Here is a 13,948-nt window from a genome sequence, read left to right as displayed (position 1 = left end):
TCTCGCTGGGTACCAGGAGGGAGGGATGAGTCACCCAGGGTGACAAGGGTAGGGCCCACATGGGGCAGGTACATCACAGTCTACAACACATTTTTACTCCATTCCAATTCCATCCCCACCGTCCCTGTGTGCTGAGTGCAGGGGTTATTATTTCTCTCCCCTTTTACAGAGATGGACTGAAGTTCAGAGGGAGGTCACACACTAGGCGACGGTGGCAGAGCAGGGATTTAACCCCACTTGGGTCTGATTCCAAAGTCCATCCTCTGCCCTTGCACTGACCCAGCACCATAGAAGATTCCCAGACCAGTCTCTCAACCCCTCTGTCCCTCAGTTTTTTTGCCTGCAAAATGGGGACCATAGTAGTCCCTACCTCCTGGGCTTGTCAGGAGACTGAATTGAGATAATCCAGAGAGCACTGTGAGCACTAGGACAGTGCTACCATCATTGTCATTGCTGTCACCAAGGGTGTGGGGCAGCAGGCAGAGCCTGGGGAAGAGGATTGCTGCACCTCCCTTCAGTCTCCAACCTGAGCAGGAAACATGTTAGCCAAGCAGTGGTTAGCATCCCCGTCCTGACGTCTTTTAGCTCCAGACTAAGATGGGCTGCATCATCCCCCAGTGCCAGAGCCCAGCATGGAGCTGGTCACAGAGCAAGTGGCCAGTAATGTTTGTTAAATGACCACAATGGGGTAAAGGCCACAGAGGTTCTGATCCTCGGCCTGCTGTGGTTTTCTCCTTGGTCCTCCCAGTTGCCAGCTGCGGCTGACAGAGGTCAGGGCAGGGCGATGGCTGACAGCCTGCAGACCCCACATCACTGGCCGTGTCCCCTCCCTTCCCAATCCTTCCCAGAGAGAAGAATTAGGGGTGCCTTATGCCTGGCATTGCTCAGGGAGGGGCACCCCCAGAGCCTGGAAGGAGGGCCCAGGTTGGCCAGGCCTTCTTTTAAGTGGACCCCTGCCTGCCCAGGAATGGGGGCTGGAGAGGAGAGGGCGGCAGCTTTCACCACGGGTCTTCCCAGTAGAGGGGCCCAGGATGTCCCTTAGAGAAAGCCCCGAACGGAGAGTCAGAGTCATGAGTCCCTGCTCCCCCCTCAGCCACAGTCGCCCCATCTGCAAAATGCAGACAAGCGTTCCTGTGCTCTGTGGATGATGAAATTCCTCAACTGTCAAGCGGGGGCCAAACCCACAGGTACAAACAACAGGTATCACCATCGAGTATGGAAAGAAATAGGCTCAGAGAAGCTCAGTGGTAGCCAAGTTCCCGCGGTTGGCAAGGGCCAGCCTGACCCCTGGCTGATGGTCATGACTAAGCGCTGTCCTGTTCTCAGCCGTCATCGCGTCATCGCATTGACTCTCATGTCTCCCAGCCCCGGGGCCCAGCTCCATGCCCCAACCCCCCATCTCTGAGCATCAGGCCCACTAGGCGGAGCTGACCAGTTGTTTAGACGTCAGGAGAAGGGACTGAAAGCGAGTTTCACTGGACAGAGTAAAGGAGAGGACACCACATCACAGGGAAAGCATTCTGGGTTCGCGGAAGAACCTCCACCATGAAGGAGTAACACCCCTTCAATTTCTTACATCCGGAATAAGCTTCTGTCAGGGTCCACTGGCTTGGGAGAGCGGACTTATCTCAGGCCCTCCCGCCTGTGGCCCCTGCCCACGCGAGCAGACGGGAGAGGTCTGGGGAGGAGAAGAGAAAACCGGAGGCTGGCAGTGATGGGGAGGAACTAGGAGAAGGGAAAAGGAGAAGCTGATGAATCGGGCTGATGCTAAGACTGGAAATGATGAGAAGGGGAGAGGGCATGGGGGAGGGGCGGTGGGGTCAGAGCTGGGCAGGAGACAGTAGTTGATAGAAGAGATTCTCCCGCTGGTCTGAAAAGGGCAGGCAGCAACAAGAACATCTGAAATAGGGGTGGCTGGCCTCTGAGACCCTCCCTGATGAACCATATTTTACGTTTCAAGAACACACACTCCACCTTTCCACATCCTGGGTCCACAGCCCACGGATCTCTCATGGCCAAGCGGGACTTACAGGAAACCCAGCCTTCTATGCTCCAAGAACCTTCACATTTAAACTTTAACACCACCTACAATAAAGAAACGTGACACAGCAACAGGAGGGAGCCAGGAGGAGAGAAGGTCCTCACAGGGCATTAAACCAGTGTCCCAGCCCTGCTGTGGGAACCTGTCAGTCACTGTGATTAGTGAGGGCATCAATTTTATACAATAATTACCACGTGAGGAGCACAATTATGCCTCATTGTACTTCTGTGCAAGTTAAAAGCATTAATTTACTCCTGTAAACGTTAAGAACACCTTTACCACAATTTTTATAGCTCTGTACAGGGAGCCCATGAAAAGTGAAATTGTCTGGGTCCTCTCCCTGGCTGTCTGAGAGATCCTATGGAGACCCACCTCCTTCCTGTGCCCCCAAATTCTAGCAATCTCTGATTCAAAGGGTCTCTTTTGCTCTGATGCTTTTGGAGGGCTGAGGGAGGCTGGAAAAATCCAGGAGAATGTCCCCATCCCCCGCCCAGCCAGCCTTTACCTCCATCCCTAAAAATAAATGCTCATTATGGCCTCCAGCCTGGGGCTCTGATTCTGGTCTCTGGGAAGACAAGGAGGGCCAGGCTGGACCCCTAATGGATTCCCCATGCTACCAGGCCCCTTTTTTTTTTTTGTCATGGGTCCTCTGGGGATCACCTCCAAGCAAGGACAGGGATAGTTACGGCAATCTGGCCAGACCCAAGAGGTCAGAGCCAGCCCACTGGGTGGGGTGGGGGTGGGGGTCATGGTGGTGAGCCAGCCCGTTGGGGTGGGGGGACACGTTGGTGAGCTGGCCTGCTACAGTGAGTGTGTAGGATCTGCAACACATGCTAAGTCAGGGGACTTCTAAGGGCTCTTTGGGGTGAGACACAGTTACCCCAAACACAAATATTTCTCTAAATCACTGTCTACTCAGCACCTGGGGGACTTCATCACTTCCCATGATGTCAGCCCACATGGCCCCCTCTACAGGCTCTCCTGGAGGGTTCAGACTCCAGGTAGCTCAGGTGACTGGCACACCTCTTCTGGGGGTCTTCCACCCTTCCACCAGCAAGGCTAAATAGAAACCCCTTGCTTGGCACCTAGCAATAGGGGCAGGGGAGCCCCAAGTTCATTATCAAGTGGAGCTTCTTTCTCCTAGCCAGCCAAGACCTTAGAGTGTACTTCAGGCTCCTCTTAAAACTTTTCTAGGTTGGCAATACCATCCCTACTTCTTCCACCTTTCTTGACAATTCCACATTCTCCCTTCTGCGCCTGTGGCCGACCTCACCGGCAGGAAGTTCTTGAGGTCTACTTTTAAACCAATCCACTGCAGAATAAACTTCCATTTTCTAGTTTAGAGGCTCTCAGTGGCTACGACCCTAGTCACTACTGACACTCAGGGAGAAGGTCCCTGAAGGACCCTTGCGTGGAGGTCTCTCAAAGTGCTCACTCAGGACCCTGAAGCAGTACGCTCTCCCAGAGCCAAGCAGAGCACTGCAGCTACGAACGGCGCAGGCAACTGCCTTGTGCCCTTCAGCTGGGCGGGGGCCCACACATGAGGATGCAAAGGTGCTTGGTGATCCCAAAGGAGATTTATAGCCAGCACCATCCTGTGTTCCCACCATGTGCACCTGGTCTGTCCTCTGCTCTTTCCACCCTCCAAGGCATGATGGGAAGAACAGGGAAAAGGGAACTCATGGGGCTGTCATTGCTGTGAGCACCTCCCACTCCCAGGGCACCCACCACGCAAGGGGGCCTACACGTGCATGTCTCATATATTCTCCTAATCCATTAAGGCGCGTGCTCTTGTTTCTCCATTTGTCAGATGAGGAAACTAAGGCTCAGAAAAGTGTAGCCACTTGCCCAGGGTCACACTGCCATGAATGGAGGGAGCTAGGAAGAGAACCCAGGTCTATCCAGCTCCAGAGTCTGGGCACTTCACCTCCACACTAAACTGAAGAGGGGATGCAGCTCATCTTCTCGGGACTAAGAGAGGGTCAGGGACTTGGCCCAGGCTGGACAGCAAGTCAGCAGCAGAGGGAAAGGGCCTAGAGTTCCCCATCAGAGATCTCCCAGCTCCGAGTCAAATGCCCCCGGCCCTAGTCAAGAGCATCACACAAAGCCTGCGGTTTGGAAATCGCCTTCCAGAAACAGCCACCCCTGGGATGAGAATAGGGGTCTGGAATCAGGAGGAGGGGGCCTACTAGGGGCCTCTTGCGTTCTCCTGGTATTGGAACACAGTTGCCAGAAGAAGTACAGAATGCCTAGCTAAATTCGAATTTCAGCTAAAGAGCAGGTTTTTTTAAAAATACAAGTCTATTCCATGCAATGTATTAGTCATTCTTGATCTGCAGGGGGTATGTCCAAGACCCCCGGTGGATGCCTGAAACCATGGCTAGTACTTACATACACCATGTTTTATCCCATACATACATACTTATGATAAAGTGTAACTTATAAATTAAGCACAGTAAGAGATTAACAACAATAATAATTAAATAGAACTAATAATAACTGTTTTATTGCCGTTATAACAAGATACTGTAATACAAGCTATGTGACTGTGGCCTCTCTCTCTCTCTCAAAATAACTTACTGTACGGGACTCACCCTTCCATTTCTTGTGACAGTTTGAGGCAGGACAGAGCCTACGTGATGAGGTAAAGCGAGGCGGACGCGCTGGGCAGAAGGACGATTCACGTCCCAGGAGGGATGGAAGGGGGCGACGCGAGATTTCCTCATGCTACTCAGAATGGTGCACAATTTAAAACTTATGAATTATTTATTTCGGGAACTTTCCATTTAATATTTTCAGACCACGGTTGACCCTACAGGTAACTGAGACCGTAGACAGTGAAATAGTGGATAAGGGAGGACTACTGTGCTAAAAAAAAAAGAAAAATTGCTTATCTGAAAGGCAAACCTAACCAGGCATCCTGTATTGTCATTTGCTAAATCCGGCAACCCTGTGTGAAAAGGCCAGGAGGCGAGGTGTAAGGTACCGCCTAGAGGATGTAGCCAATAATATCGTAATAACTACGTGCGGCATCAGATGGGGACTAGATTCGTCAGGGTGATCCTAAGTTATATAACTGTCTAGTCACTCTGTTGTACGCCTGATGCTATTATAATATTCATGTCAACTGTAATTGAAAAAATATGTATTCTAAGAAAAGGAGCAGGAGAAGGTGGGATCTCTGCTGGCCACTTAGTTCTGAGAGAACCAAGCCCACAGCAGGCCCTCCTGCAGGACTTAGAGCCAAAGTCTGACTTCCAGGGCTCGCCTTCCCCGGCCTCATCCCCAGGGCTCCAGGCCCCTGTTGGAGAGAGGGGCAGGGGGCGTGGGGGGTGGGCTTCTGGGTTAGATGCCAGGTGGGAAGCCGGGCCCAGCAGTTATTAACCAGACTGGGAGAGTACAGGCACTGAGACCCAAGGGGGCATGGGAGCTAAGACCCCCCACCTTGTAACAACAGACCCTAGCCTGCCCTGATCCCCCCATCTGCAGGGGCTCCAGCCCTATCCAATCCAGCAAGATGGAATCCATAGCTAGTCTGTCAGAGCTGGGAAGGCCCCCGGAGGTCCTCAAGTCTAATTCCATCAGTGGCCAGGTGAGGGGGCCTGAGGCTGAGCCATTCCCTGGGCCTGCCCTGATTTGGGCAGGACAGAGAGGACTTGGGTCAACAGGAGAAGCTGATGCTTCTGCTGCCCCTCAGATGTCATCATTGCCACGATTACCGCCGCCACCACCATCATCATCATCATTGTAGTGAACATAAGCCCCAGATCTTGTTGCAAATTCTTTTCATTTTTTTACTCATTGAATCATCCCCTAACCACTTCTCCTGATGTCTGTCACCCTGGTTAGCCTCCAAGGATCAAGTTGCCACACACCTCACCCCTCCACCTCAGAGAGACAGGTGGTTGGCATGAAATCAAGGGACGCCCAGTCCTGCTCCCCGGCTTGAGCAACAGTTCATGCTGGTGCTCCACTTAGGTTCCACTGGGACACCAGATTGCAGAGCCCAGACCTCAAAGCCTGGTCCCAGGGCTCAGAGCCAGAACACTTATCCAAGACTTGAGGCCAGGTTCCTGATCCTGGTGCCCCAGAGCCAGCGCCCCGAAGCGGACCTGCTACCCTAGTCCTTCCTCCCAGGCTCTACAGCCAACTCCGCCTGCTCGGCTGTCCAAACAGGTGCCAGGTACCCACCCCATTGCCTTGGGGTCCTTCCTTCTAGCCCAGCCCTCTGTGGCCAGCTGGGTGCCTCTCAGGTCTCACCTGCGAACATCCACATATGTCTTGACTCCCACCACACACACTGCATAGGTGGGCTTCTTCAGGGACAGCCGCACAGCTTTCTGTGGGGCCATCCTCTGCCCCTGCTCCTGACCTCCTCGTGCCCTGTGTCCCCAGCTCCTCTCCTGGGCACCTCGTAGCCAGGAAGGAACGTGAGTTCTGATGGGTCACTGCTTTCCTCCTCCCTTTTAATTTCACCCTAAGACTTGATTAGCCTGCCCGAGCTAAGTCCCCACCTCCTTGGCTCTACACCCCGCCCTTCTCACTCAGGCTTGTCAATCCGGGAAACCAGGGGAGGAGGCGCCAAGGCTTTTCTGGAGAATGGAGAAGCGGGTTTCAGCTGGTGCCCCTGGCGGGGAGCTCAGCTGCCAACAGAAGACTACCAAGCTCCCTGCCAGCCCTCCCCCCCTTCCCTGGCTCTGCCTCTATCCTCAGACTCTTTGTACCTGACCCCACTGTGAACGATGCCAGTGTCCTCTGAAGGCTGACTATGTACCAGGTGCGGGCTAAGCAGTTTACAGATCTTATCCCAGATGCTAGGAGGTCAGGCAGCACCTAAAGTCCAGCGCAGTCAGACAGCCTGGACTCCGATCCGGCTCTGCCTCTGACCTGGAGCAGTTCACGTCTCTGTTTCCCATGTAAGATGAAAGTCGTAACGATAGTACCTGTTCCTTCGGGTGGATGCGGGGATCACAGGAGCTGTGTGTGATAGGTGCAGCGCAGTGCCTGGCACCTAGCCGTCACTAAGAGAAATGCTAGTAACTACCACCAGTATCTCCATTTTACAGGAAGAGAAGCATGGCTGCAGGCCACGCTGATAGTAGGTGTCCACCTGACTCACGGCACTATGCCGCCCCCAAAAGGTGAGGTTAGGCCTTTGTACCTCGACTCCAGAGATGGCAGAAGCCACCCCAGGTGCACATCCTTGGCTGGCCAATGGGGAGGGCCCTTGAAAAGGGGCTCATAGCAATTCGTTTCTGAAAATTCCCTCCTTTTAGCTCTGGCGAGTGTTGGCTCCCGCCTGTTCTTGGGGTGTTTAAGGAATTTCATTCATTCATTTGATTAGACACGCATTGAGCACCTGCCCTGGGTTAGGTACTCCTTTAGGACGGGGATGAACTAAACAGACCATAATCCCTGCTGTGACAACATTTTTATTCAGGGGAGACAGACAGGAAGTTACATGAGGAAAGTGTGGGTAACAGCAGACAGTGCAGTGGCACTTCCCCAACACTCAAGCAAGACATGATGGTCGCTTGGTCCCAGCGGGAACAGTGAAGGTGATGAGAAGCGGTTGGGTTCTGAATGAATCTTGACAATGGAACTGAGAAGGTTTGCTGATGGATTGGAGGCGGGCATGAGAGAAAGAGAGGGGGCAAGGATGACTGGAGTGTTGGGGGCCCAGCAGCTAGAAGGATCGAGCTGTCATCGACAGATGGGGGAGACTGGGGGTGGGTAAGCTGGGCAGGGCATGAGCTGTTTCATGTCGGGCTTGTTAGACATCAAATGTCTATTAGACCTCTGAGTGGAAATGATGAGTTACAGGTGGCATATTCCCTCCATGTGGGGCATTGCAGGTGACGAGGAGGAAAGTTTCCTCAGGAATCACAGGACACCCCTTCACAGCCATGGGGTCCTCTCATTCCTGGCAGCCATTGCATGGAATGGAAAAAAGGACACCCAACCAGAACTGCCCCCACTCACAGGCCTGGGGTGGGAGATGGCAAAGGGAGAGATGGAGAAAGGAAGAACACTCCCTGTCTTGGGCAACACCAGTCTATACGGGACAAGAGGGGGACACGGTTTCTGCCTCCAGGAACCCTCAGCCTGATGAAGGAGATGAGAAACATAAAAATGGCATTAACATTTATGTGGTTACTTTTGATTTTGAAGATCTTCCTGGAATGATTTTTCTTACCGCCAACCTATCTGATTACAAATGCTCTTCATCTATAAAGTTTATTATACCCCAAGGCACCTAGACAAAGTCTGGTTTGCCCATGGATACAGAACCCAGCAAAACAGTATTTCAGGGATATGAGGTTTCCACTCACCCCCATTAACCAGGACCAGAGCCATTTTGTTCATATGTAAGGTTAAGTGGAGTGTAAAGTGCAGGTTCCCTGAGAGTACATGGGCACCTTCCTGTTAGAGAAGGACAGACGGATGGGTGGATGGAGTGGACGGGTAGATGGAGTGGATGGGTGGGAGAGTTGATGAAGTGGATGAGTGGGTGGAGTGGACGGATGAGTGGATGGATGGATGGATGGTGAATGGGTGGGTGGAGAGGTAGATGGGTGGATGGACAGATGGAAAAGACAGAGGAAGGCAGGTTGGTGCATAAGATGACAGTGATGGTGATGATGATGGCAAGAATGACAATGATGATGATGACAAAATGCTAACAAACACATACAGTCCTCACCACATGCCAGGCAGTATTCTAAGCCCCTTCTATGTATTAACTTTTCTAATCCCCACAAAATACTAGGTGGCAGGTACTAATTAAGCCTAGAATCCCAAGTTCAAACAGACCACAGCATGGGTGTGCAGCAGGAGGTGACTTTTGCTGGTTGTGGGTAGGGCAGGGGCCAGAGCAGGTCATGGTGCCTTAAAAGAAATGTTCTCAGAACTGGAGGAAAGAGGGGGAGATAGCAGAGGGCAGGCAGAGAGTCTGAGAGGAACATCAGTGCACCTCTATTTTACAAATGAAGACACCAAGGCACAGAGGCATTAAGGGACCCTTTCAAGACCTGAAGCTGGAAAGTGGTTGGGCCAGGATTTGAGCCCAGGCCATGTGACTCTAGATGAGCTCATAATTTTGGCTCAGTCCCTGAGAAGCGGAATGTTGGGTCCTTTTACCTTCTTCCTCATGTGTTTGTATATTGTTTGAACAGCCTCGGTGAGCAAATATTTTTGCTATTGGAAAAAGAATAATCTCTCTTAGAGAAAAAATAAGAGTAATTTCCTGTTCTAGCCTCCCTACCCACCCTCTGCTATTTGCTTTCTGCCTCCCTCTCTTTTTCCCACAGCTCTCAGAACATTTCTTTTAAGACACCATGACCTTCATGGGTCCCTGCCCTGCTCGGAGTCCCCAAAAGTCACCTCCTGCACACCCATTCTGTGGTCTACTTGAACTTGGGATTCCAGACATAATAGGTCAGATTTGGGAGCAGCAGGAGCAGGGGAGCAGAAGGACATCATTGGCCCCCTTCCCTCTGGGTAGAACAGACTGCTGGGAGGGCCTGCCCAGGATGGCCTCAAATGCCACCCTGTGCAGTGGGGAGGCCAGCTGGGTGACCATGGAACTCTAGCACAATTCCAAGATGTCCCTGAAACAACCCAGGGAAACCGCAGCAGGAAGGGTGTCTGATGTTGGTGCTACCATGTCTAAGGCCTCATTTTCCCCATTTTTTGAGCACCCTCCATGCGCCAGGCATTATTCTCAGCCTTGGGGATACAATAGTGAATTAGAGAATTAGACAAACCAAGTCCCTGCTTTCAGGGGGCGTGCAGAGCGGCCAGTGGGACAGGACAAACTGCAGGATGGAGATTAGGACATCAGGAGGGATGAGACATGATGAAGCAGGGGTGCCGTTCTGAGTGGGCTCATCAGGTTTGGCTTATCTGGGGAAATGATAATGGAGCAGAGGTCGGAAAATGAGTGCCTGGTGATCTCAATGGCTCTTCTAAACTCAGACAATCTAGAATTCCATTAATCTAGGAGTACCCACCCCCTCCAGCCTTCCTGTTCACAAAATGGGGTTGTTGAGCTAGACCAGAGTGTTCAAACTCAGATGCCTTCAGGGGCCAGGCAGACAGCATAAATGTGTGAGGCTGCCAAGTGCAAGTCAATAGGGAGGAGTGACAACTGTGGCAAAGGGAATGGATCCTGCTTTGGCCAAGTAGTAAAATTCAATGTTTCTTGAAAACAGAACACTATGGGTCAAGCAAAACCCATTTGTAAGTCAGACTTGAGCCTTGGACAGTTAGTTTCAGACCCCAGCATTAACTGTTTATGGATTGGTGGCTAAGGAAGAAGACAGAGGAAATAACCCTGGTTGGGGAAGTCATTTGATGCTACTGGGATAAGTCACCTGGGCCCAGGTGAGCCTTGACATCGTCAGGCACGGAACCTGTCACAGTGGGTTCTGAGTTGCTCCCATGATTGCTGACACCTGCTCTTCCACTCTGAGAGACCCCGTCCCCAACACACACACACACACACACACACACACACACACGCACGCACACACAGAGTCTATTTCTAAGCTTGCTTGAGACAGCATGGAGGGCTTTCATCCATTCCCCCATTGACAAAACATCTATTGGACACATTTTGTATACAAGTGTATCCTAGAAGTCAGAGTTCTCATCACTTTTTGAGTCCTCTCAGCTTCTTACACTGACTCACCCCTCTGGATCACCCCGGACCCCTTTCTGTGCCCCCTGGGACCCAGGGCAGGATCCTGGACCCCTGGGTGGGTGGAGAAGGGACCTCAGAGTCTCTGACTCAGCCATCATGAGAAAGCAGGGTACTTACTGCTTCCTGCTTCCCGCAGGGCCAGAAAGCCTTGGGCCAGTGGCTCTAATAGCAGGAAGTGGTAAGGGTCATGAGTCACCCACCTCAACCCACCCGGTCCCCTCAGAGCCCGAAACCCAGGTTCAGGTCTCCACTGGGCACCATAGACCTCCAGGGATCACTGACTCCCACCCCGGCTCTGGAACATCACAGCTCGTAGGGCAGCATCAGCAGTTCTAAGGACACCATATCTGGGCATGACGGCTGGACATGATACAGGCCTAGCGGGGGCTTGTGGTCAGTGGGGTCAGCCTCACCCTCAAAAGTGTGACTCAGCAGCCTCCCAAGCACATCACCTTCCCTGCCCCCAGCTGGCTCGTTTCCATCTCAGCAAATGGCACTGCCTCCACCCCAGGCACCCAAGCCAGAAACCCAAGCCACCTCTTTGATTTTCCCCTTCCCTCAACCCCAACCTCAAAACAGTCTCCCCACCTGACCTGTCAGCTCTCCTTTCCAAATCTCTCTTAGCCCCATCCCTTCCTCCCCACCCCACCCCCTCTCTCACCCCAACCACCACCTTAATTCCAGCCACTGCCATCTCCCAGCTGAGATCTAAGCAGCCTCCCAGTCCCCAGGCTCGGGTGCTCCGCGCCACAGGCAGTAGGAACCTGTCAGAACCATGCATCTGATCACATCGTTGCCCTGAAATGCCTTCCGCAGTACCCTGTGGCCCCCAGGATAAAGGAGGGTGGCCGAGAGGACAAAGCCTAGACTTTGGGGCCCTACTGTCTGGGGTTCCAGTCCAGGCTCAACCATGTCTTAGATTTCAGGACCTGGGCAAACGATGTAACTTCTGTGAGGCTCAGTCTCCTAATTTATAAAATCGGGAAGAGTGTAGAAGCTGTAAATGACGTATGTAAACTTCTTGGGATATAGCTGATCCTCAAGAAATAGACATTTAGCCTGGCATTCAAGACCCCCCAGACCAGACCCCTGATGATCCCCCTCTTCACTCAGTGCCCCACCCCTGTCCTGATCATATTCCTCTGCTTCCCCTACCCCTGTTGCCCCCACTGGGGACTTCCTACCTGACTGAGCTTTTCCAGAAACTTCCACCCATCCCAAGCCTTCCTGGCCTCTTCCTCCCTTTCTTCTTCGTACCTCTCTTCTTCCAGTGCCCACTCCACAGGAAGACGCAACACTCCCACTTCCTTCATAAATTTATACGCCATATCCAAATAAAAAGGACTTGAGACAGCTTACAAAATACACCCTGGATAATATTTTATTTTAAGTGAGAAAATTACATCAAAGAGTTGGGGGAGGGAGACAAAGACAGGGTGGACTCAGATTTAGCTCTGAGTTCCCTGGTGACCCAGGGAAAAAAGGAAAATATAACCTTTCCATGAATCATGGGACTCACAAGGTAAAACTAACCCAGTTGAGGAAGAGAAGCCAAGCTCTTCCAGTCCTAAAAACTGAAGGAAATCCCCCTACCCCTCGGTAGGGTTTAATAAATGTGGCAAGTGTGGAATATTGAGCCAAGTGATTCACAACATCCTTGTGGTTGAGTCTGGCTTGATCCACAGGTATTTTGGGGGTGGGGTGTCTATAGGATACCTGCTGGGTATCCTTCAGACCCTCCTCCATGAGCATTCTTGGTTTTAGCCAAACCTTTGATTAGATGGGGAATGGCAGGGAGTTTGGGAGTGCCCTTTCTGATGTTGGCTCTTTCTTGTAGCTGCTACAGCAGAGATCTCATATTTTCCAATGTCAGCCAACCTGGCTATAGTTGAAATCTCGCTGTGGCAATCAGCCTGGGTCCAGCACCTTCTACTGGCTCACTCGGAGCTGGGGGATCGTCCCTGGAAAGGGGGTGAGGAAAGTACCTCTGCTGGCATCACCTAACGCAGAGCTTCATATCTTAGCAGGTCCTTCCAGAAACATTGGCTCACCTGCCTCATTGAACACGCGGAGACAAAGAGGCCAGAGATGCGGAGTGACTTGCCTTAAAACACACAGCCTTACAGAGGCAAAGTGAGATAAAGGACAGAAAATCGATTCCAGAGTTAGAAACTTGGATTCTCAGGCTGCCTGACATGGTTCCTTAAAAAACACCCCCTTCTTTCCACCAGGGCAGCTCCACTCAATGGAGATACTCCATCTAGGACTGGCCTGTCCCACTGCTGTTCTTACCACCTATATGGCTGACAAGATAACATCTGCCAAGACCCCCAATGGAAAAAGCATTACACAGAAAGGTTTAGCATCCTTCCCAAAATCACTCACTCATTTATTCAACAGACATTTCTTGGGCGCTACGGTGGGCCAGGCCGGGCCTACCTCAGGGGAACACATGAAGAATATGGACATGTGAACACGTCGTGACGAGGAAGTTTTTGGTAAGAGCCACAATAAGGGGATGTGCTGGGGATCTGGGCTGTAGACTTGGAGGGCGGGGACGTTAAACATGGAAGCTCGTGTTCACTGAGCATGTCCGTTGTGCCATCTCTGTGCCCAGCCCTGGTCAGCCCCGTCTTTCATTCTTGCATCAAGCCTAGGAGGCGAGCCCTGCTATTATTTCTGCTCTGATGAGGAGGAACTGCGATCTCAGGGATTTTAAGCAACATGCCCAGGGTCTCCTGCTAATGAATGTCCATAGCTGCAATCCCATCCATGGGACTGGTGTGTTAATTGCTGCTTTCTACTGCCTCTGAGCCTCCAGGGACAGTGGAGCCAGGGTGGCTCTTACCTCACGTGCTGTTGGTGCTTAAGGGCTGCAGGGGCCACTTGGCCTCGGCCCCTGTCATTGCATCACACACACCCCCAACTTCCAACCTGGGAGGGACAAAACCATCCTGTACCTGGCCTGCTGGCCCTGCACAGAGGCTTGATGGCAGGGGGACTCACGACACACCATTCCCAGGTGCCTCGCACCAGTCACTCTGGCACCCCTTCAAGCCCTGGAGCCCCCCAGGACGTGGGCCCAGGCCACCCAGCCCCTGAGTTCTGGTGCTAGCCTGGGGGGAGACGCCCACCCCAGAGAGGGCCCCGATGGCTGGGGCAGGGAAGTAGGGGAACACACATTCCTAGAAAACCAAGGAAAG

General features: G+C 52.3%; 1 protein-coding gene across 1 annotated transcript in view; it reads right to left on the bottom strand.

Annotated features, from left to right (window-relative positions):
- PADI1 (peptidyl arginine deiminase 1) overlaps nucleotides 1-6,490 on the bottom strand; it is a 31,105-nt gene extending 24,615 nt beyond the window's left edge. The window contains exon 1 of the mRNA XM_090268684.1: nucleotides 6,302-6,490. Coding sequence (XP_090124810.1) covers nucleotides 6,302-6,393 — 92 coding nt within the window. The 5' untranslated portion in view covers nucleotides 6,394-6,490. The remainder of the gene's footprint in view (nucleotides 1-6,301) is intronic.
- Nucleotides 6,491-13,948: the final 7,458 nt, after the last annotated feature.

Source organism: Furipterus horrens, unplaced genomic scaffold (assembly GCF_987537825.1).
Source record: "Furipterus horrens unplaced genomic scaffold, mFurHor1.1.pri manual_scaffold_3, whole genome shotgun sequence".
NCBI lineage: Eukaryota > Metazoa > Chordata > Mammalia > Chiroptera > Furipteridae > Furipterus > Furipterus horrens.
This window is presented reverse-complemented; position numbering and strand designations above follow the sequence as displayed.